The sequence below is a fragment of the Trachypithecus francoisi genome, unplaced genomic scaffold (assembly GCF_009764315.1).
Source record: "Trachypithecus francoisi isolate TF-2019V2 unplaced genomic scaffold, Tfra_2.0 Lachesis_group2, whole genome shotgun sequence".
NCBI lineage: Eukaryota > Metazoa > Chordata > Mammalia > Primates > Cercopithecidae > Trachypithecus > Trachypithecus francoisi.
The window spans coordinates 27,041,020-27,064,873 of NW_022681465.1; the positions used below are offsets into that span (position 1 = coordinate 27,041,020).

At 37.7% G+C, this 23,854-nt stretch overlaps 1 protein-coding gene across 3 annotated transcripts in view; it reads right to left on the minus strand.

Moving 5' to 3' along the window:
* Window positions 1-6,591: 6,591 nt before the first annotated feature.
* Window positions 6,592-23,854, minus strand: part of FER (FER tyrosine kinase) — a 451,703-nt gene continuing 434,440 nt past the window's right edge. For all 3 annotated transcript variants that reach the window (XM_033178963.1, XM_033178962.1, XM_033178965.1), the window contains 3 exons: window positions 22,452-22,606; window positions 16,964-17,086; window positions 6,592-15,891 (listed from right to left, as the gene is read on the minus strand). In XM_033178963.1, the coding sequence (XP_033034854.1) occupies window positions 15,749-15,891; window positions 16,964-17,086; window positions 22,452-22,606 (421 nt within the window). In that variant the 3' untranslated portion in view covers window positions 6,592-15,748. The remainder of the gene's footprint in view (window positions 15,892-16,963; window positions 17,087-22,451; window positions 22,607-23,854) is intronic.

Sequence of the window (23,854 nt, forward strand, 5' to 3'; positions counted from 1 at the left end):
TGAGTTACAGGCACAACCCATCACTCTCTAAGAATTACTCTTTGTTCCATATCTTCATCTACACGTGATATTACCCACATTTTAAATTTTGCCAACCTTGTAGGAATCAAATTTTATATGCTTGTAGTTTCAATTTGCATTTCCCTGATTACTACAGAGGTTGAGTTTTTTTTTTTTCCCTCATGTGTTTATGGGTCGTTCATCTTTCTGTGAAATGGGTTTCATTTTTCTCTTGGGTGGTTTGTCATTTCTTATTGATCTGTAGGAGTCTTTTATATATTACTGATTATTCTTTGTCAGTTGCATGTATTGTAAATATTGTCTAACAGTTTATGGTTTGTCTTCACCTTTTCATGATTCCTCTGCATTTACATGTTTTATTTTAATGTAATTGTATTCAGCAATCTTTTCCTTTTGTGTCTTAAGAATCATTTCTCTGCTCCAAAGTTGTAAAGATATCTATATTTTCTTCTAAAAGTTTCAATGTTTTGCTTTTTATATTTAAGCTTTTAATCTATTCAGCATTTTTTTTTTAAAGTATGTAGAGTATGAGGTAAGAGTTTAAGCTCATTTCCCCCCCATATGGATAAGCTAATCTCCCTGTACCGTTTTTTCCCACTGATCTGCAGTGCTATCTTTGCAATGTATTAAATGTTTGTATTTGTTTGGGTTTATTTTCGGTTTCTCTATTCTGGTGCATCTTCCTGCTTGTTCATTTCTGTGCTAATACCATACTCTAGCTTTATGATAAGTCTCATCTCTTTAGGAGTCTCATTGCTATTCTTGATCCTTTGTTCTTCCATATAAATTTTAGAATCATCTTGATTTATATAAGGAATTCTAGACATTAAGAATTACATTTTATTTGTAGCCAATTGGAAGAGAATTGATATTTTTAATAAAATCTGGTAAAAATGCACAATATTTTTATAGTATCTGGGTATTCCTAGCCATGAAAAGATACATCTCTCCATTTATCTAATGGTCATCTTTAATGTTTTGAAAACTTTCTCCATAAAGGGCTTACATATCTTTCATTAGTTTATTCCAGAGTGTTTTGTAGCTTTGGTTGCTATTGCAACCAAATTTTAAAATTTTAATTGTAAATAAAAATAGTATCTTAAAAATACCATGTATCTTATCCTTTGGTAAACAGAAAAATATTTTTTTCATGTTGATCTTGTATCTAGAAATTTAGCTAAACTCTTATTCACTCTAATAATGTATTAGCTTTCTGAGGTTCAAAATGTAAGCAATCATATCATTGATGAATAAGAATTTTTCTTTGCAATTATTATACCTTATTCAGAATTTATTTTTCTTGTCATTCTGTACTGGATGGAGTTTCTAATACAAGAGTGGATAGAAATGGTGGTTAATATTCCCTTTTCTTGTCCCTGATTTGTGTGTGTGTGTCGGGGGTGGGGGGGGATGGGGGGTAGAGATGGGATTTCACTATGTTGCCCAGGCTGGTGGTCTCCAACTCGTGGCCTCAAGCAATCCTCCTGCCTCAGCCTCCTGAGTAGCTGGGGTTATAGGAACAAGCGATCATGTGTGGCTCTTGGCCCTAATTTTAAAAGGGATGCTTCTAATGTTTCACTGTCGTGTCCAATGTTTGCTGTAGACTTTTGTAGATCTTTTTATAATTTTAAAGAAGTTACATTTCTCCCCTAGTTTTCTAAGGTTTTTGATTGCCTGGCAGAATTTTATGTGTTTTATTCCTTGTTCTGTTAATGTGCTAATTTATATTAATAACTCATAAAAATCATCCTTTTATTCTTAGAATAAATCTAATTCAAAATTGATATTTTATATATTTTATTCATTTTGAGTTAACTTTGCCTTTACTTTGGGAGAAGTTCTTCTATATTCATGATTGAGATTGGCTTGTAATTTTTTTGTATTTTCCTTGTACTTTGTTTTCAAACTTATCTCTTTAGATAGATTGAAGAGTCATTGTCATCTTTTGTTTTCTTTTTTCTGGAAGAGTTTGCAAGAATTATCCATTCCTGGAAGCATGGTGGATCACCTCCAAATCCTATACCTCTTGGTCTAGTATTGTTTTTGTGGGAAGATTCTTGTTTCTTTATATACTTTTTTAAACTTTTCACTTTGAAATAATTATATATTTGCAAGAGGCTGCAAAGGAATGCACAGGGAAATCTATGTGTTTCTCCTGGCCGCCTCCAAGAATTTGACATGGGTACAACCCATAGAGGTTATTTAAATTTCATTGGTTATACATGTACCCATTGATGTGTTTGTGTGCATGTAGCTCTGTGAAGTTTTATCACATGTAGCCTTGTGAAACCAGCACTGTATTACAATACTGAACTGTACCATCAGCACAAGACTCTTTCATGTTACTCATTTATAGACACTCTCATCCCTTCCCCATTTCTAGCTCCTGGCATTTGCTAATGTGTTTTCTATCTCTGTTGTTATTTCATCAATATTACATAAATTATGCAGTATTTATCCCTTTAAGATTGGCTTTTTTTTTCTTAGCATAGTTTTCTTGAGGTTCGACTTGTGAGTATCAATAGTTTATTGCTTTTTATTACTGAGTAGTATCTCATGGATATGCCACAGTTAATGATTCACCTACTGAAGAACATTTGGGTAGTTTCAAGTTTTTGGCTGTTTTGAAGCATGCTTCTATGAACATTTGTGTACAACTTTATGCATAAAAATAAATCTTGAATTTCCTGAAATAAGTGCTGTGGGAAGATTTTAGACTACTGATTTCAGTTCTTTCATGGTTAAAGAACTACTCTGAATGTCTATCTCTTCTTGAGTTTGCTTTGGTAAACTATATTTTTTCCTAGGAATATGTCAGTTATTTTTAAGTTTTCAGATTTATTAGCATAAAGTTCATAGTATTCATTTATTATCTTTTTAATCACTGTTGTTTCTGTAGTTCTTTATACCTGTTTTTTTTTTTTTAATTCCTAGTATGATTTTTTTTTTCTTGGTAAATCTCATCAGAGGATGGTCTTAAAGAACTAAGTCTTGGTTTTGTTAATCCTCTAGATTGTTTCTCTGTGTAACCAATACATCAAATATGCTAACTTACGGGAAATACATTTTAAAACATTCTGCTTTTTTTCTTCTGCTGTTCCTTTAAAGTTTGTCCAGTTAAAGCCTTCCCCTGCTTCTGGATAGAAATTCTGATAGGCCCCATGACTCAAGGTTTCTCAGTAATGGCACTACTGACATTTTAGGTCAGATAATTCTTTGATGTAGGGTCTGATCTGTGCATTGGAGAATGTTAAGTGGCGTCCCTGTCTTCTGTCTACTAGATGCCAGTAGTACTCCCAGTTGTGACAAGTCGTCAGATGTCCCCTGGGGGACAGAATGGCTCCCAGCTAAGGACCATTGCCATGACTTATGTTCAATCTTAGAAAACATAAGGTCCTAAAATAACTTTTTTTCTGACCTTTTAAGTTAAATGCTTAATTCATTTTTTAGCCTTTCTCATTTTCTAAAATATTCTTTCTTGTTTGTTTTAGTTGTCAAGAGATCCAGTACCATTTATTGCCTAATTGCATTAATTAACAAATTCCAGATACTTTTTTTCCCCTGCTCTTTACAGTTAGACTTTAATTCTAATTCTCCTCTTTTACCTTATGCTTAATCTTGTCAATGATCTCTGGTCTTCCCAATATAGACCAATGATTATATTCACGGAACATCTGCTTTGGGGTAAGAAACTGTGGCGTATACTGATAGAGGATTCATTTCAGACCAGGAGAAAGGGTGTGTCTGAGAGAGAAGAAAAGGAAGAATGGGAGGGAGCTGTGAAGCAAAGAGGAGAAATGATGGTGCTGGAAGTCAGTTGGTCTCCTAGTTTTAAGTTTCTATATGCATTAGACCTGCACAGGGGAGCGGCTGGTATTAGTCTGACATCAAAAGAAATTTAGGGGTTAACCTGGCTGGAGCAGACAGCTGCTCCTTCACTTTACTTGGTCGAGATGAAAAGTAATGCCAAACAGGTAAGATGTCCCCATCGCTGGTATTTCCTGGAAGACTAATGAAGTGTGCAATCCTGGAGGAGAAAATAAAAGCCGGCTTCTTACATTTTTGGTAGGCTGTGACAAGGTCTTCACTATTCTTCACAGGCTGTAAGACTGTGAACCTGGATGGGTCACCAGTGAGCAAATCCTTCACCTGCCCTACTGACTTCCTTTCATCAGCCTCATGCATCCTAAGTACCTTCCTCAGAGACCTGCTGTGCTGCATCGCTGTGTCAGAATCATTCCTTGACATGTGGCAGGAGGACAAGAAGTGAGTGGCAGGCAGAGGGAAGGACTCCAGGGGCTACTTAGGAAATCAGCTTGGGATGAAATATCAACAGGCTTGTTTATTGGCTTTTACTCAGGTTTCGAAGGAAACATTTTGTGAGTTTTTTGTTTTCAGGAGAGGGAAAGGCCCTTCTGAATGTGGAGTAAGAAGACTAAGCCCTGCTGAAAGCTAGGAGACCTTAAGAGAGGAGTTTCTAAGGCTGTCAATATCTCAGCTTCCTATGACATTTGTTTTTCTATTAATTTTTGGCATTTATATTGCTGTGATAGATCAATTAGCCCCTCACAATGTCTAGTCCATTGACCTTATCATTTAACTATCCTATGGTACCACTGGTTACCACAGGGAGACTGCAAAAGAAACATTTATAATTTTGAATTACTTAAGTCCAGAGCTGGGGAAACATTAAAAAGCTTAGTTTGGATAATCAGCAGCACATTAGGTGAGGGAAACTTTAGGGAATTTTCCTTTTTCCCATCACTCTTGAATTTCAACAGCCACGTTGTGTAAGGAAAGGAACAGAACCCACCCCATATAGCGTTGGTGTTTGGATATCTGAAATGACTCAAGAATCTCAAAGCTCGAAGGTGTCTTAGAGATCATCGTATTGGTCCGGCTCCTTGGCTGCAGGAAACAGAAATGAACTATGGATGACTTAGGTTTTTTTTTTTTTTAAAAAGGGAATTTGCTACAAGGCTGTCATGGGCTCCAAAGTCAACAGGGAGGCTAGAGAATGAGGTTTGGGAATGGAAAAAACTAAGGGTGTCCTGGAGAGCTGGGTAGCAGGAATTACAGTGACACTTTCCTAGGGAGAATGGACTCTGCTTCAGTGAATACTCTCAGGCTGTTCTTTCTGTCCTTCAAGTGTCAGCCCTGGGAGAAAGGATCCAATTGGATAAGTTTACAAAGTAGTGACAGTCCAACCAGGAATGAGATCCTGAGTTTCCCACCTTCCAGCTTGGTACTCATTTCAACACTAGACAGCTTTGGAACCCAGTACCATCAGCCTTGGGCATAATCACAAGTTTGACCTAAGTGTGTGGGCCAGTTCACACCGACCACCACCTTTGGGGAGTTTGAAAAAGCATTTCATTTAGACTCAGTTTTTAATTGAAGGGGCAACCATTGATGCTGTTAATAGAAGCTAGTTCTTACATTTATGTATGTGTGTGTGTGTGTGTGTGTGTGTGTGTGTTGTTTTTTTTAAACAAGCAACATCACCATTTGCCTGAAGAAATCGGCTAGAAGGGGGAGTGTGAAAGGAGGTGTAGGACTTCAAACACCAAAAGAACTCCAGGATTTCAGAGATGCTATTCATTCACCTTGGGGAATGGGATTTCAGTCTGATAGCCAACCTTCTTTGGTGATGAATCCCCCTGGTCCTAATTAATTGAAGTCAGTGAAAGCACAGGTTGTCTAGGAGACTGTGCCAGATACCAAACCTGCTGGAGCAGAGGATGCAACTCCAGACAGACAATTAAGAGCTATGGTGAAAATGAATTCACCAAGGGCCCAGAAGCACACACCTCTGGGTAGGGTGCTGTGGAAGCAGGAGGGTCAAGAGGATTGTATGGATTCACTTTGTCTATCCTAAGCAGCTTGTGGCCTACCCCTCAAACAGTGAACACATGTGTTTTTGAGAAGCAGTGGAGGTTGACTCTTCTAATCCAAGCTCAGGGATGAGGAGGGGGCTTGCTTTAATGCAAGGGAAGTGTATGCTGCCCAAAATCCATGTAAACAACAGCAGGCAGTTTCAGGAAGGTTACTGATTTGCCGACTGATGGGTACCTAGAAGTTGAGTGATGGCTCTGTGACCAGCTAGTCCTGTACGGGACGGGCAAGGATACACATCTGAACTGCTCTAGGGTAGCAGGTTTCAGCCTCTGTTTCCAAAGAGCCATCAGCCATCTTTCTCCCTCAACGCCTTGTGTTATGTCAAATCTTGTTATGAAAAGGAAAAAAAAAACACACACAAACCCCCAAAAGTAAAACACACAAATCCAGGCAAACAGCCAATCCACCCAGAGAACCAGGACTTGAGCTACATTACAGTTTTGATTTCTAAACAGGAAGCAGTGATTGGACTGTAAACAACACACACCCATTATCATCAGAACTCATAAGCTTAATTACAGAGAAACTGAAAGATAATAATTTTTATGCACTGTTACATCCCTAGGAGGCCAGTTACCATGGAAATCTTGCCTGCCTTTTCTTCCACTTGGAGCATATTTATATGGACAAGGAAGAGAAATATAAACATGATGGAAAGATTAAATAAGGCAGTTTGCTACAAATATTTTACATTTATTATAAGAATACAATGAAGAGGTTCTGCAGACACGAGTGGTAATTGGTCTATTGGAAAAGAAAAGGCAATTCAAAAATGATCTAAGTTTACAAAAAGATGAAATCATGCTTTAAAAATGTAGAAACAATTAAAAAATATCCTACAATGTTAGCCAAAGTTCAAAGTGTATTTCTTTTGAATGTAAAAACAAATAAATAAGTGTTAAATACAGATCTGAGTTAAAATGATAGACAACCAACTGCTTTATATATTTAGCTTTCATCCATTTTTCAGACTTGTTTATAAAGCCAGATAAACCCGCCAAAGCCTTGTTTGTGTTTTCCACTGACCTTCCCAGAAGAAGCACCCTATTTCCAGTGTTTATCCACTTCACAAATATATTCTCTTAAAACAACAAAAATGATTAAAGGTGCTTTAGCCTGACATTAAATGGACCATAAATTGGCAAACCACAGCAGTGCTTTGCTCAAAATGCTGCTTGCAGGTGGAATGTCTTTACCAGAAGTGCCTTAGGGCCTCACTCCTACGCCATTATCTCAAACTCATCTATCAAAGGGAAAAGGGAGAAACTTAGAAAAATCATATTTCCACAACCAGTCACTATGAGAGCCCTAGACTAGCGGGTCACCCACAGTCAAATGGCATGGGCACCATTTGTACATTTTGTCCTGGCTTTCAGTTTGCTTGGGTTCCAGAAGAAGTCAGGGGTGTTGCTGGCATGTTGACAACCTGATTTTATTCTTCCATGTTTTTCCTCTGGGCTTTCCCATATGGTTCTATGTCTACGACTTTATATAGTGTTCCAATCTTTTAGGGCCCTTGTCAGAAGCAGCTAGACAAAATCAAGAAAAAAACCAAAACCATAACATAAAGCCAGCAGAATCTGCACCACCACCAACCCCCATTCGGATGCTCAATTAGGCCATCTAACTTAATACATTTAAATGTAAATTTATGTAAAATCTATAGGCATCTGACTAAAGAAACTGTTTCAGTGGGAAACCTCAGTGCTCTGTAAAGAATGATGAACAGAAATGGCCCATAAATATGCTCCTGGCCACTGGTCCACACTGACAGTCTGATCACATCACAGGATGGAACTGGGTAGCTGACATTTTGTATAGTCAAAGTGAAATGCTCAGCAGGTGTAAGAGTTTCATGTCTTTGGCCCCTTTGGTCATGGATTTGAAATAAGTGAGACCCCTCTCGACCAGTTCCCCTTTATCTTTGATTTTGATTTGATGCTTAGAATCTATATTGGGGATTGAATTTAGAGTCATAGGATTATAAAATTTACTTGTTATGGGAAATCAGATGAACCCTGTAGAACCAATCTCTTTGACACTAAAGCCAAAAATAGTGAATTCCATTGGAACATGTACATATTCTGTATACTGTACACTGCAGGTACGAGAGGTCTAGAATCTAAGGTGGAATTATGACAAGTTCTCTTCTGTTGGACTGGTCTTCTGATTGTTCTTGGAGCAAAGCAATTCACACTGGCATGGCATGAGACAGACCTCCGTAGCGTCTTATAGTGTAAATACAAGCAACGTACTTTAGGTAAGGAGAAAATATTCAAAGTCCTATCAAGCTTGGCTCTGGGCACCTTTCCCTGTGCATTTGCTTGCAACAGTCTGGCATTTAAGAGCAGGTGGGCAAGTTTATTCCTACCAAGTCAAATTACTTGTAAAAGGGAAATTCCTACATAAAAGGGTGTGTTTCTTTATTTCTTTTGGGTTTAAAAATAAAAGCACGGACTGGTGAGCTGGGAAAGATTGCCAGGCTGGTTCTTTTACCTAGGATATGAGTGATACCAGATTCCCGATTCCCTCTCGGCCTCTAAGGCTTTGAATCCAGGTTAGAGACCTGAACCCCCCTCCCCAAATGGGGGCATTTAGCTGTTTCATGAATATTATCCGGGCAATTCAAAGAAGACCCAAAGGTTATACTATTTGACAAGAGCTATATGAAAAATGACTTTGGACTCTCAGTTTTCTCTCCTGCTCAGTTTTTTGCTGCTCCAATGTATGAATTGAGATTTATTTTTTAAGGCCCTCTTAGATTTATCCTGTGTTGCTCAGAACGCTGACATTTCCCATTGATCTCTGTCCTACGCTTTCAAAAGAAGGTCTGATCTTCTGGGATCAGATGAATTGCTTAAGTGGTTACAGTTTTTGCAAGGGTATTCTAACTGATGACAAGGGGGTAAAGTGATATTTCTATTGTCTACTTTGGTTACAGTTTGAATCTGACTTCTTACTATGTCATTTTAGAATCCGGTTTGGATAGTATTTAGAATGTGCTTATTCTGACTCTTAGCAAATAGGAAAATAGGTGTGGTGTTTGGCTTTTCAGAAAGAATACTGCTTTGGGGAACTGCAGGGTACAGATATTTTCAGGTAATGGTGCTCTGGGGTCTGTATATCTAGGTAGAATGGCTTATTTTGAACTTAAGGCTTCATATTTGCTGCCCTCTTTTCTGAAGCCTTGGAAAAAACCCTTTAACATTACACAATTGAAATACTTTCAGACATTTGCTGACAAGAGGAGTGTGAAGAAAACAACAAAAGGTATTGGCAATAGAACAGTGGGATGGAAGACCTGAGTATCTCCAGGAGTTTCAGATAAAGCAATTATTGGTAGTGTTTACACATTTCTTTAGTGGGTAGAGGAGGCCACCTGATCAGCTTACTTGGTCAATAGGCTGCCTCCAGGATACCTCCACTCACAGAAATCTTGTTGCGTTAGGAAAATCTTTCAGGAGCTTCTACCGACAGTGTTACTCATCTAACAAGTGCCACCTGATCATCATGTCTCCACATCTGGGACTCCAACCAGTCTTTGAATTCTAACCTGCACCTATCATGGGGCTTCCCACATACTGAGTGTGTAGCTGGCCTTGTTAAGCAGGTGCCTGGGAGTTCCTTAGAAGGCTAGAGGCCCCGAAGCACCTGAGGAGAAACTCTTTGGTTGAGGCCAGTTACAGCATTATTCAATATAAGCTGATGATAAAGGCTTTACTATTTTGGTAAAGCAAAATCTTGAAAAGTGAAAGATGAGAAAAGGAAATAGTAATCAGAAGTCAAATACGGGAAAACCTAGCACCTGGTAGTATTCTGTGCCTCTCATATGGTAGATGTTCAAGAAAAACTTTCTGAATGAATACAGCGGAGGGAAAACATAACATTCCACTTCCAGCATCAACACTATCACTTAGAACAGTTTACTTTGCAGAACACTTGCATCTTGCTGGCCTCAATAATAATTGCCTCAATACTATTTGAGAAGATAGTTAGAAATTCAGGATTTGTATCTCTTAGAGTGAATTCCAAACGTTCAGTTGTTTTGAGGTTCTTACAAATTTGCTGACAAGAGGGAAGCTAAATCTGTCTTCATGTCACAAACCTGAGGTAAAGAAAAAGACATTTTTTTCTCTACTAAAATAAAAAACAGGAGGTTTATAGCAATTTTCCTGAATGCTGGCTATCCTAGACATATATGTGCCATTACTTGGCTTGCTACTGCTTAGGGAGGGGGCTGAACCACTGCTATGTCTGAGGCCTCACAGAAAAACAGAGCAAGGGTAATTCTGGTTAAACAGTGGTTACCTCCTGAGATTATAGGGAGCATAGGGAAAATTAAACCAATGTCCAATTCGATGCCCTTGAAACAAGTGTTGTAGAGACTTAAGAGGCATGCACTGTTTAAGGACACATAGCAGGAAGCTCCTCAAACCCTTTGTGAGGGTTAGTTTCCCTCATTGTTGTTGCCTTTATTGTTGGCTTTGGGTCATTTTACATTGGTGCTTTGTTACTGCCCTTCCTTTCCTTTCAACCTTCCTTTCTGGATGTCTCTTTCTTTTTGTGTCTTACCTTAGGCACCATGACTAGCTTTAGGGTTTCTAGATTCCTTTCCCTCAAATGTTATTGAAGACAAGGAGCACTGCTACTTGTATTCTTCCATTTCTCTGTTGAATACTATGTTTCCCCACAGTAGCTCTCATCATAGTAAGCTCCCTCTGTGGATAACTCTAGGAGCCATTTAGTCAACGTTAGTCCAAAGGTGAAATAGGGCTGATCTAAGTGTAGTCTCATTTCGGAGACTTTAGCTTCACTGTAACCAAAGATTTCTAATAATGTGTGGATAATCAGTGATCTTAGCTTAAGAAATATTAAATATAACCAGTGCAAATGTAAAGAGGCTTTGGGTAATGTCTTTGAAAAACTGGAATACATATGACCAAATGCATTAGTTGGGAAAATAATAAGCATTGCCCCGCACACAATCATCTCTGAGCTGGGAATATAACACCGCTCCTCACACAATGAGAGGTATTTGGTTTACTCTCGCTAAGGCCCACACACTGGAGATGACTGCTTTTGTTTTAGTTCTGCTGATCTTTTTTATTTTCCACAGGACAGGATCTGGCCTTGTAGCATGTTCTCCTCAGGCTTCCTAATGCCATTGTCCAAATCTCTGTTTCACTTTAATTTTTCTACACTCTGTGCGGGGGGTGCATCATCCTGCCTTGGAATAACTGGTTCCTCCCTCTTTTGCATTTGAATCTGCTGCCTCAGCACCTTATTAAATATACTGAAGCCTATGCTCATTACTTCTATGCAGTTTAAAGTGACTAAGAATCTAGCATACCAGGATTTTTTCTACCACCCAAGAATCTGAGTCCTTATTAGGTGGCTAAGTGATTCCTAATGCCTACACTAAAAGTTCAGCATATAATCTCTGAATTGGTATGAGGCAGGAGGATGGTTTTTAATGGGGTAGTATTTCATTAAATTGAATTATGACTAAGGTATAGTTTATACACCTTCTATAGGACAGCATTTTTTTAAAAGGGGAATTTTTGGGACTCTAAGAGTGTAGCAAAATCTCCTTCAAGTAGGTCATTCTTGGTATATGAAATCCTGACTTTTAAAATCAGAGTATCTTCATATGTGGTTTTGGATTCTTCCAAAATATACAGTATTCAGACTTGATGTGAAACTAATCAAAACGTAGGAAAATAAATGAAATTAAAACATTTAAGGAACATTCTGATATGTATAAGCAAATCAGAGTCATAAAAGAAGTAACACTATTTTGATGGTAAACTTTCACACTAACAACAGTATAATGGAAATGTAATATAAACTCATTTTCATATAAAATCTGATTCCATTTAATTAAGATATTAATACCTAAAGAAAACATGTCTTTTCCAATTGTCTGTCTCTCCGCTGCTTATTTTGCACTGTTCTGTTTTGTAGGAGGGTCTGGCTTCCGAAATGCAAAAGCAAGTCTTGCCAGGACTCATAGTACTAACCACAGGCAGCCAATTTTGTTAATAAGAAACATCTAAAATATCAATAATAAAGGGAGTATATGTAAAAAGAAGAGGGCTGAGGCAAAGAACCCTTTTTCAGAAAATATCAACCTTGAAAACATGCATGGCCATTAAACAGTGTACACAGAGTATACTAAGTAAGGTTTTCAGGTACATTCTTCCATCTGATGACTCACAAGAATTATAAAGTGTGACTGAAGTGACTTATGATTCAGATATTTGTACTGTTACCTTATAATTTATTTGGATTATTGCATTTTAATTTTTGTTTATCCCACTACAAGGTCCTCAGTGGGTAGTGTATATTGTAACTAAAACACTTGCTTCTTGACATAATCTAACACTAGTATTGTGAAGCCATAGTTATTTTGTGGTACTAGCCAATCTTCAGAAAAGTTCTATGGGAAAACGGAATTGAATATAATATAGATACAAAAACCAAATTATGGTTTAAAGGAAATTAAAACTATTTCAATGACAAAATATTTTGTTTTCTTCTCAAAACAATCCTAAAATGAAAAACAATTGTGAAATGTGCACTGAAAATACCCAAAACAATTAGGCTCCTGGTCTACACTTATCTGCTAATAAGATGTTTCAATAATATTGTATTTGTAATAAAACAGTGAGTTGTGGAAGGAGAATTTTATTGCCTACATTACATTTGGGAGATAAAAGAGAAACAATCACATGAGATCTTTCACTGGTGGTCTCGTGGCAGGATGGGCGGAATAAAGCTTCAGTTTCTGAAAGTTTAAATAAAACCTGTCCATTTTATTTTCCTGGAAGAGAAAGAATATGTTGGCTTTGGCCTTAGATTACATGGGATACAAAATTAATTTTAGGTTTCACATGTTGGTAATAAATGTTAATTTAACAGTGAAAAATGTCTTTCCTTGTAAAATGATGGACAACCTAAACTTTCTCATAAAGGCCCGTTAGTGATTCAAGGTAGAAAGACACCAGCGAGAGACAGACTGCTCGTGTTTACCTCCCCTTATTTTAATAAATTTAAGGACTTAGGAGAGGAATTATGCAGTAGTGATATATAATATATAACTCTTGAATAATCCATTAACACAAAGATTTGTGACTGGACTAATTACATCCAGACCAGAAGAAATTTTGGTTACAACTCTTTTCTTACTAAACAAATCACAGGATTTTGTACATTTCTGAAGCTTCCTTTCCCTACATCAACTTGCACATTCTGAACAGTATGTGTGTGCTTCTTGGGCATGGATTAGCCTCCTAAAGCACATAATTCCAATAATTACCAGTGACAGAAGGGATGAATAAATTATGCTTCAAGCACAACAAAACTAATTGAAAAATTGTTTGCATTAGTTCTTCTTACTGCATGTGCCTATATTAAATTTAATATTCTATATGACTGAGAGACTCCCAATAAGTTATTAATCTTGAACTATACCACTGTCTGTTTTAGGACAAAGAATAAAATGGAATTTAAATGCTACACATGTCACGATGTTTTGAAAAGCTTTTTAAATTTAAGCACAGAGTAATGATGTGAACTGCAAATTGTAACAGCCTGGATGAGTGAAATATCAATGCTGTGCTCCTTCTTTACACCAGAATGCCAGGATTAAGCTTTTGATCTTGTTCATAAAACTAAAGCCAAAAACATCATTTTCTCTTCTTGCTAGGAGCTTAGCATGAAGCCACTATGTGATGGGAGGCTGTTTTCTTTAAACAGACAAAGAATATTACAGAGAGTCACTTAGAAATACTAAAAAGAAAAAAAAAAGGGTAGGAATATCCTATTTTACTCTTACTTTTGAAGGCTGGTAAGCACTTCTGAGTCTGTGCTTTATCATAGTATGTGCCATCAAAAGAAAGTTCCCTTTAGTCTGAATGTACTAATCATTAAATATGTATGAAATTCGCAAGGAGATTGAAATGACAGATACAAGTCACTTTTCTCTTCAGTATTATCTTTCATAATCTAAATTTAAAGTACTGGTGTGAGTTCTGTGCGATGGTACAGGCAGCAAACAGCTGGAGAGGGCAGGAGGAATTTTCTATCCCTAAGCTCTTCCAATGAATGCAGACCAAATAATCACTAAGGTGATGTTTACCAGGACACAGGCCTGAGAACTTATAAAAGGCTTCCAGAACATATTTAGCCCTGAGCATGACCATCTTCTATATATGTATTATTATCCTGAGAGGCGACTATATACACATCGTGCAGTTAGTTCCCTAGATAAGAGTTAAGATACAGAATCCTACTTTCAACTGAGTTAGATTTTATCCACATGAGACATCTTCAGCACTATGCTCGTATACCTGCCAGCTAATGGTAAGAATGTCCAGGGGGCAGTATAAGGGTCATTGAAGGTGGAAGTAGAAATGGGAGGGCTGTCCCTATGTCATCTTTCTCATTAATATTCACCTGACTTCTAGACTGCCTACTTCATTCACACCTGTCTTGCACCTTGGTAGTGTGTGTGCGCACATGTACACACGTGAATGTATTGGTGAACTAGAACCATGAAATTCTGACAGCTCTAAAAACTGGTAGAAATAAAGGAAATTACATTTTGGAATGCCCCCTCTAAGGTGAAGATGCTTGACCGAAAGTATGCTGTTATTTCTGTGGATTTGTGCTTTGCAGTTTCTCTCAAAATTTTTGTTGCCATTAAGAGGACTTTATGAATTCCTGAAACTTTTCTCAGGACCTTTTTGGTAAATTTAGACCATAAAATAGAATACGTATTATGTGTTTTTAGAATAGAATATGTGAGTGTGTGTTTATAAAGCCATAACTCTGATAAGGTGGTTTTATATTTTCACTTTCTTCTTTACTTTTGATAATCATTCTAGCTGCTCTTTTCTCCAGCCCACCCTCCTGTTCAAACCTGTTTCTTGCTTCACAGTTCTCTATAACATCCTTGAAAGGCAACTGCCTCAACTCTAACTTTAACGATGTTTCATGCATTGTGGTGTGTGTGTGTGTTTTTTTAGTAGAGACAGGGTTTCACCATGTAAGCCAGGCTGGTCTTGAACTCCTGACCTCAGGTGATCTGCCCACCTTGGCCTCCCAAAGTAGGGAGGGGGCTGGGCACTGTGGCTCACGCCTGTAATCCCAGACATGTAATCCTCGTGCCTGGGATTACAGGGGTGAGCCACAGTGCCCGGCCGATGTGCATTGTTTTCTGATGCCCAGACAGAGGAGGAGGAAAATGACAACCTTACAAATAATGTAGGAGCATGATGATTCTTACATTGGGCTTATACCTGTCAAGAAAGAAAAGAAAAACCTCAGGAGGTCCAAATAATTCCCAATATAAAAATCTGTTTACAAATATAAGCTTGCTTTGGCAGAGGAGAAAGCCAGCTGTGGTTGGAATATGTACTGCAAACATGGCATTACCAATACTGTTTATAGCACCAACTGAGTAGGGTCTGTGGCATAGGGTGGCAGCCCACAAACTGTGCCTGAAGTAGAAACAAGGTGTGAAAAGGATAGATCTTTTATCCTTCACACACTTAGAAGCCTGTGCTTTTCCACTGGCAATGGCCTGAAATGGTAGGATTGCTATGGTTAGCTAAGAAAGCCCTTGGTAGGACTGCCTATTTCTTTAACAAATTTGCATTTGACTTTTTACAAGTGGAACATACTTTTAAAACACCCAGTTAATAAAAAAAAAAATGGTAGAAGACTGTCAAAGGTAATGTGGTATAAATTCATTGTTAATGAGGACAATAACGTTACTCTGCTGGAGGACAGAGTCCTGAAGGCTGGGTTTGGCGCCATTCTGTCACTATGTGACTTTTTTCTTGATGATAGTGAGCTCTTTCTGAAGTTCACTGAACTTAGGGCGATTTTCAGGTTTATAATCCCAACACTTCATCATGATTTTAGAAATATCCTCTGGGCAGTTCTGGGGAGCTGACATCCGGTATCCTGAAGACCCAAGAGAAGGAGAACAGAGAATTTAGAATGGACATAAGATACAGATGTTCACACAGGGCATTATGCAGTTATTAACTTTTAGTACCTTATGTTGTAGTTATATGGAAACAAAACATCCATTTCTGGGGAAGTTAATTTTTTATTTTCTACAGGTGATGCAGAATTCAGTATTACAGAGTTGTAGACTTCTAATTCAAAGAACATTTTTTATTTGTTCATTTCTCAGAAAGTCTGATGTAAGATACATACAAATGCATATTTTAGTTGCTCTAAGTATTCACTTTCAGAACTAGATGCTGTGAGCAGTTTTAAAAAATCATCTCTACAACCTATGTTTTTCAAGATGAAGAGAAGATGAGGATTTTGTAAATGTGAATTCAATAGGGAAATAAAAACGAATATGAGTCATATCCTTTTACAGTCTGTTGCTTGGCAGTATTTCAGCAGTGCACTGGGTAGTGTGTGAGAGGTAAGAGAAGATAGGAAGTTAGAAAGGCATCTTCCTACACCCACGCCCCTCACTGGGGCCCAGACATTAGGGCATTGTATTTTATCATGAGCTTCTTTTTGTTGAGACTGTACACAACACAAGCGCATGCAAGCATGTCACCATTACTTAGTTATTCCCATCCGCGGTCTAGGAACCCCAAAGGGTTTCTTCAGAAGTGCTACAATGTTGTCACATTCTCAAAAACTTCCTGAAGACTAACTACATTTCAATTTGGAATATTATTTAAAAGGAGGTTTATCTGGCATAGAATACCAGAGTTTGAGAAACACCACCCTATTTCTCTTAACGACAGTGAACAGCACAATCCTGCCAGACAGGGAAAGGGTGGAAGAAAAGCCTATATACCTCTCTCTTGTATTGGAATCCTTTAAAGGGTTTGGATATATAAGTAAAGAGCAGAGATGTTAGATAAATCTGCTTCTGAACCCCAGAGATGGTCTCATAACACAGCCGAACAGTATTTAACACCCCTCTCCTCAAGCAGACACACTGTAAGCACCGCCTACCCCTGGGGCTGGGCATGAACACTAACAATGAATGTATTTGGCTCACCTCTTTCTACTTGCTCTCTTGCTTGTTGATTGGTCATTCCAGGGTACGGACAAACCCCTAAGCTGAAGGTCTCCCAGAGAAGGATGCCAAAGCTCCACACGTCACTCTCTGAACTGTATCTCCCTGGAAGGGGAACAACAACCACAACCCTAGTGAGGCACAGTAGACAAGTAGGCGACCCTTCCTGTTATGTATGTCTGTGTCAGTCACGTACCACATAATGTTTGGTCAATGATGGAGCACATATATTACAATGGTCCTATTATAATGGAGCTGAAAAACTCCTATTGCCTAGTGATGTGGTAACCATGGTAATGTCATATAACACATTACTTTTTCTATGTCTAGATACACAAAAACTTACCATTGTGTTAAAATGACGTGTAGTATTCAATACAGTAACATGCTATACAGGTTTGTAGCCTAGATGTGTAGTAGGCTATATCATCTAGGTTTCTGTAAGTATACCCTATGATCATGGAATGATGAAACTGCCTAATGACGCATTTCTCAGAGTGTATCCCTGTCACTAAGCGATACATGACTGTATTTAAACTTACCAAAGGAGTTCGATATGCAGTCTTCCTATTCTCTTTACTGGTTTTATATTCCAGGTCTAGTAATATTACTAATTAAATAAATATTCTTCAGGCTGCTAGTTTAATCAAACCAGCTTCCAAATCACTCTCCCTCCCCCTAAGAATTAATATTCAGCCAGTGTGCAAGCTTACTTTCCCTGTGGTATCTGAATATCTGAATGAGATAGATGGTTTATATAAAAAAGATATACGCTTTTACATATCAATCCTAGGAGATTAACCAAGTTGGATTCCTGCAATTTTGTCTTACGCTGCCTCGTTTTCTTTCCATTAAAATTACAAACAAACGTAAAGCAATGAGGCAAGTTTCTTCATTTCTCACTCATTGCTGTTTACAGAGGTTCTCACACGCTTAAAGGCCTCATTTTCTCCACTGATAGTTTCATTGACAAAAAATATTTTTGTGTGTTTTAAACAGTGGAAATTAACATAGCTGGCCAATAAAAACGTCTTTAAATTACATGGTGCCTTGTTTTGTTGAAATATCTGGGTGCGCCTGTTTTACTGAGCTACATGAGCTAAGCTCTTAGAATGTTTTTGGTAGTCTCCTAGAGAAGCACAGGGATACAAACCAGCACAAGGTATCTTCTAACCAACGAGGGGAAGTAGATCAGTCTTTGCCAATCTCCAGCCTCTCCAAGAAGCTGAGTTTCCAAGATGTTCCCAACATATTTGTATTTTTCACTTACTTTTACATATACTATCATAACTAAACTCCATTGACAGTGGTGTTAAAGATTTCTTAAATTATTTCATTTTCTATCCTTCAGGTAGTTTCCTGTCTTAACTCTGCCACTGCAGGATTTATAAATGCTCCTCCTCCAAAACTGTCAAGTTACTTTAAAATAGGATGGCCTTTCTTAAAAAAAAAAAAAAAAAAAAAAAAAAAAAAGTACTTAGTGAAAACAAGAGTATGCCTGCCATAATAACTGCTCTGACATCAGAGTGGGGTTGTACTAACTAACTGATTATCAGCTCCAGCTGTGTGAATTAGCTTCCTTCTTCGTAGACAGCAATTATGGACATTCTTGGGAGGAAGATTAATTTTCTTGTCTGCCTATCAACTCATTTCATGCTTGGCATTCAGTAATTTAATACTTTTCATGAAAGTCATTCTATGGCTACAAGTTAAGACTAATTCTTTAAGAAAACGTAGGTTATACAGACTCGTATCTTATTTTGTAAGGTATCTGGGCAGAGATCAATAAAGACATATATTACATATAAATCAAGATCATACTTCAGATGTGAAAGCTTATAACCTAGCTCTTAAACTTGGATCTTTGAACCTGGTTTTGTTGGGTAATTTTAACAGACCAAGAGTAACTTACAATTGTATAGAATTTTGCTACTTTTCTATGTCTCATTTGATCTTCACAATACTCTATAGGGAAAAGGTCCTATCATTCTTATCTTCCAAGTGAGGAAATTACATAGAGTAGTAGATGGCTTGCCAGGGTCATGCAGCTAATGGCATAACTGGTTGGGAAATCTGCTCACCAAAAATTCTGCCTCCCTCCCATTTCACAGTACTTAGTTACATCATGCTAATATAACTAATTAGAGGATATATCAGCTCCAAATACCCAGGTGACAAAAGGAAAATTTCTGTTCAATAATTGATGATAAATAGATGATTTCTTAGTTGGAGATCAGTATTCTATTTTCCCTTTATAAAAACAGTACCTTTGGTGACAACTGTCAATAAGGATGGTAGCAATACATGCCAAACAGGCTTTGAGTATTCTACCATTTTGTATTTTTTTTAAAAAAGTATATGAGAGAGACATATACAAAAAGATTTCTCAGCCGTTTATGAGAAAAGTATGAGACTGTATCAAGAGTATTTTCATCTAGGAAGGAGAATGATCTGGCTAGCAATAGGGCTGGGAAGGCCCTTTAGTATTGCTTTTTTTTTTTTTTAAGCCAAATATACAAAAACAACACTTATGATAAAGCAGTGACAACAGGTTTAATTCTATGTCCCACCCCCCACTTTTCTTGAGACAGGGTCTCACTCTGTTGCCCAGGCTGGAGTATAGTGGCATGATCATGGCTCTATGGCCCTAAGACAGTTTCAGAGAGGTTCCTTGGACTGGAGGTTTCGTTCATCTACCCCAACCCCATACTACATGGGAGACTTGAGTGTTTCACCCATTCTGAGACAAGAGTGAAGAAAGAGTATATACTACTTTCACATATGAAAGAAGTATTGGATTGGGCACGGTGGCTCACGCCTGTAATCCCAGCACCTTGGGAGGCTGAGGCGGGTGGATCACTTGAGGTCAGGAGTTTGAGACCAGCCTGACCAATATAGTGAAACCCTGTCCCTACTAAAAGTACAAAAATTAGCTGGGCGTGGTGGTGGGCACCTGTAGTCCCAGCTACTGGAGAGGCTGAGACAGGAGAATTGCTTGAACCCAGAAGGCAGAGGTTGCAGTGAGCTTAGATAGCACTGCTGCGCTCCAGCCTGGGAGACAGCAAAACCCCATCTCAGAAAAAAAAAAAAAACAAAAAAACAAAAAAACCCACACTAGGATTTAGAGTCAATCTTCAGTAATTTTAGTCTGCGGAAAGTAAACTTCTCTGGGTTGCTAGGAGAAGGCCTGTAGAGTCAGGAACTCTCTCATTGGACTGGGTAATAAATACTACAAACGTCTCCTATATCAAAATCTCTCCTTCCTTGTCATCTAAATTGTTCTATGTTTTATAAAATTTACTAAAGGCTACTAAAAAAAGTCCCTCACTATAGATCAAGGATCTTCAGAGACTGGGTGCAGTGGCTCATGCCTGCAGTCCCAGCTACTCCAGAGGCTGAGGTGGGAGGATCGCTTGAGCCCTAGAGGTTGAGGCTGCAGTGAGCCATGATTATGCCATCGCACTCCAGCCTGGGTGACAAAGTAAGACCCTGTCTCAATTTAAAAAACTCTTTAGACTTGTCCTTATTACTTAAAATGCTTTAGGTCTGGCTGTTAGATATATCCAGAATTGAAACTTTAATTTGTAAATACAACACTTTAGTCAGCTTGAAATTCAAAAAGTACACTGTGATCAAGAGGCAGAATTTTACTTGGCAAAACTGTTTAAGAGTAAGAGGACTTTTAAAGGCTATATAACACAGAAAATCTGGCAAACAGAGTTGACAGCAAATTCTAGAGTTGGATTTTACTGGTAAGACTTTAAGGACTCCCAAACCCAGTTACAGCTTCCTTAGTGCTTGAAAATGTTTTGTCATCTAACAAAAACCTTTGTGTAAATATGAGTATTATAATCTTTTATTCTGTGATCATTCCCCTTAGTAATATAATCTGACCCTAGGGTTAATAATAAAAATCACCGCAGAGAGGAATCACTATGGAAAACAGCAGGTCTGCCAGTTTCTCTAGATTCTAAGGAATAGTGGAACTGGCTTGCAGTCACTAGCAAGCTCGTAAGAACCTCTCTTGCGGACATACTGAAAGACAAACTAAGGGTGAGGGTTAGTATCTGTGGTAGCTGGGTCAGCCCCAATCAACTTCTAAACCAATTCCATTCAAAACTTTATCTGGAAAACATTTGGTGGTTCCTCAAAAAGTTAAAGGTAAAATTACCATGACTTCTAGTAAATACCCAGAATAACTGAAAACTGCCCAAATATACAAAAATGGATAAATAAATGGTTGTATATCCATACAGTGAATTATTCAGTCCTAAAAAGGAACGAAGTACTGATACATGATATGACATGGATGAACCTCAAAAATCTTATGCTAAGTAAAATAAGCCAAGACACAAGATATTACATATTGTATAATTCCACTTGTATGAAATTCCCAGAAGAGGTAAATCCACAGAAATAAAAGGCAGATTGGTGGCTACTAGGGGGCGAGGGGGTGGAAGAATGCGGGGGAGAATGCTTACTGGGGACAGGGTTTTATTTTGGAATGATGAAAATGTTTTGAAACTAGAGGTACTGGTTATACAACATTGTCAATTGTACTAAATGCCAATGATTGTTCACTTTAAAGTAATTAATTTTACGGTATGTGAATTTCACCTCAATTTTTAAAAAAAGCTTTCTCTAATTTACGAATTAAATTAAGGCATTTATAAATGCTTTACAAATTAGTTCCCATAATGAGGTAATATTTCATTTTAAATCAACAAAGAATCATTTTACGTTTTTATTCAAAACATACCATACCCACTCACCAAGCCATGGCTCATATGCTGCTTCCCTTAATGAAAATGTAATTTCTAATTTCACTTAAAGCACACTTTTTTTTTTTCCTCTTAAATTCTTGAGTTGTCATTCATCTTGTTATGGCCCATTTCATCCCAACCACAGATAATGCAAGTTATATTTATTTCCAGTTACAATGACACATAAAAATTCAAGTGAAAAAAATCCCTGCTGTTTTAAAATATAATTCCCATTTCCTTCTTTGCTCAAGATTTATATCAGTTCCACAGACCGAGATGCTAAGAAACCACGTCGATTTCAGAGTGAGAAACTACAGAACTGATTGACTTAATATTTTAGGAACCTAACATTAGATGAGGTTATTGGACCAATTATAAGACATTTGAAAGAAATGGTCTAGAGCCACAGCAACACTTACTCTGTGTATAATCTATTACAAAGTCATTTTTTGGTATTAAAAACCCTCTCAGATGTATAGTCATATTTAAAAGTACTTATATCTACCTTTTTAATATAGCAATGTTACATATAGAAATCTAATCAATAATTTCAACAAATTAAAAGGTATGAAATTCACTCATTTGTGTTGATCCTTAAATCACTCTAACTTGCATTCTGTGCTACCCCTGTAAATTTTGCTTGTGAATGTTTTGTGCTGATGCCGTTCATTTTTACCACCAAGAAAAAAAAAGTGGTCTATTCTTACCGTAATTAAGAGCTTCTGGTGCTGTCCATTTAATGGGAATCTGCTTTAAGCCAGAAGATGAATACACTCCACCATCCTCTTGACGAGACATTCCAAAGTCACTGATTTTCAGAACATTATTTTCACCCACCAGGCAGTTTCTTGCAGCAAGGTCCCTAGGTTACAATAAGACATAGAAAATGCCTATTAAAATAAACTGAAAGCCACTTTCACATTCATGATTTCCGCACTTTGCATTTTTACATTTGCAATGTATTTATAATGAGGTTAAGAATGCTTGTGATTTACCAGTCCTCCTCATCTTTTCTGTCATAGGTAAAAAACATCCATGAGAACATATGCATATGGAATAGGCCACATGCTAGTTTTCTAGGTACCACATATATTTCCATTTAAATAGAAAAACACTGATTCTAGCTTTAAAAGAGAAAATTACAGAGGAGAGGCTAAGCAAACTTGGCATTACTTCTCCTTTGGCTTTCCTAGAGCAGCACGGTCCAATAAAGTAGCCATCTGCCACATGTGCTACTGGACACCTGCAATGTGGTTAGTGTGACCAAGAAACTGAATTTTTCCTTTTATATACTTTTAGTTAGTTACATTTAAATAGCTGCATGTGCCTAGCAGATACTGAGTAGACTCTGGTAGACAATTCTTAGGGCTTCCCAAAGGTTGGAAAGTGGCTGAGGTACCAGAGAGGTTGGCAACTCTTTTTCTGCTGCATCTGGCCCTCTCTCTCACCCACCTCATCTTGTCCAGTCTCCCTATCACTTACTATATCCCAGCCATACTGGGCTTCTTTTTGTCCCCAAATGCAGGACGAGTCCCCTAAATGAGGCAAGCTTGTTTGTACTGTATACCCTTTGCACTCTAGTGTTCCCCTTTGCCTCCAGTGTTCTTCCAGTTTTGCATAGCTGGCTCCTCTTCATTCATTCTTAGCCCAAATATTCTCTCTTCAAAGAGTTCTTTCCTGACCACTCTAATCTTCCAAAGTCTTTCTTTGGGGAGGACATTCAATAACTAAATTCATATACAGCCATCCCTTGGGATCCATGATTGGTTCCAGGACCCCCCTCAGATACCAAAATCCAAGGATGCTCAAATCCCTGATATAAAATGGTGTAGATTTGCCATATGCACATGCTCCTGTATACTTGAAATCTCCTGTATACTTTAGATCATCTCTAGATTACTTATAATACATAATACATTGTAAATGCTATGTAATAGTTGTTGGAAGTCTATATATGTTTAGTACAGACACAACCATCTATTTAAAAAAAAAACTCTCTCTGGACGGTTGAATCCACAGATGTGGAACTTACAGTTACGGTCATATATAAAAAGAATAACATATAACCAAGTGGAGCTTGTCCTAGTAACACAAGGTTGGTTTAATATTT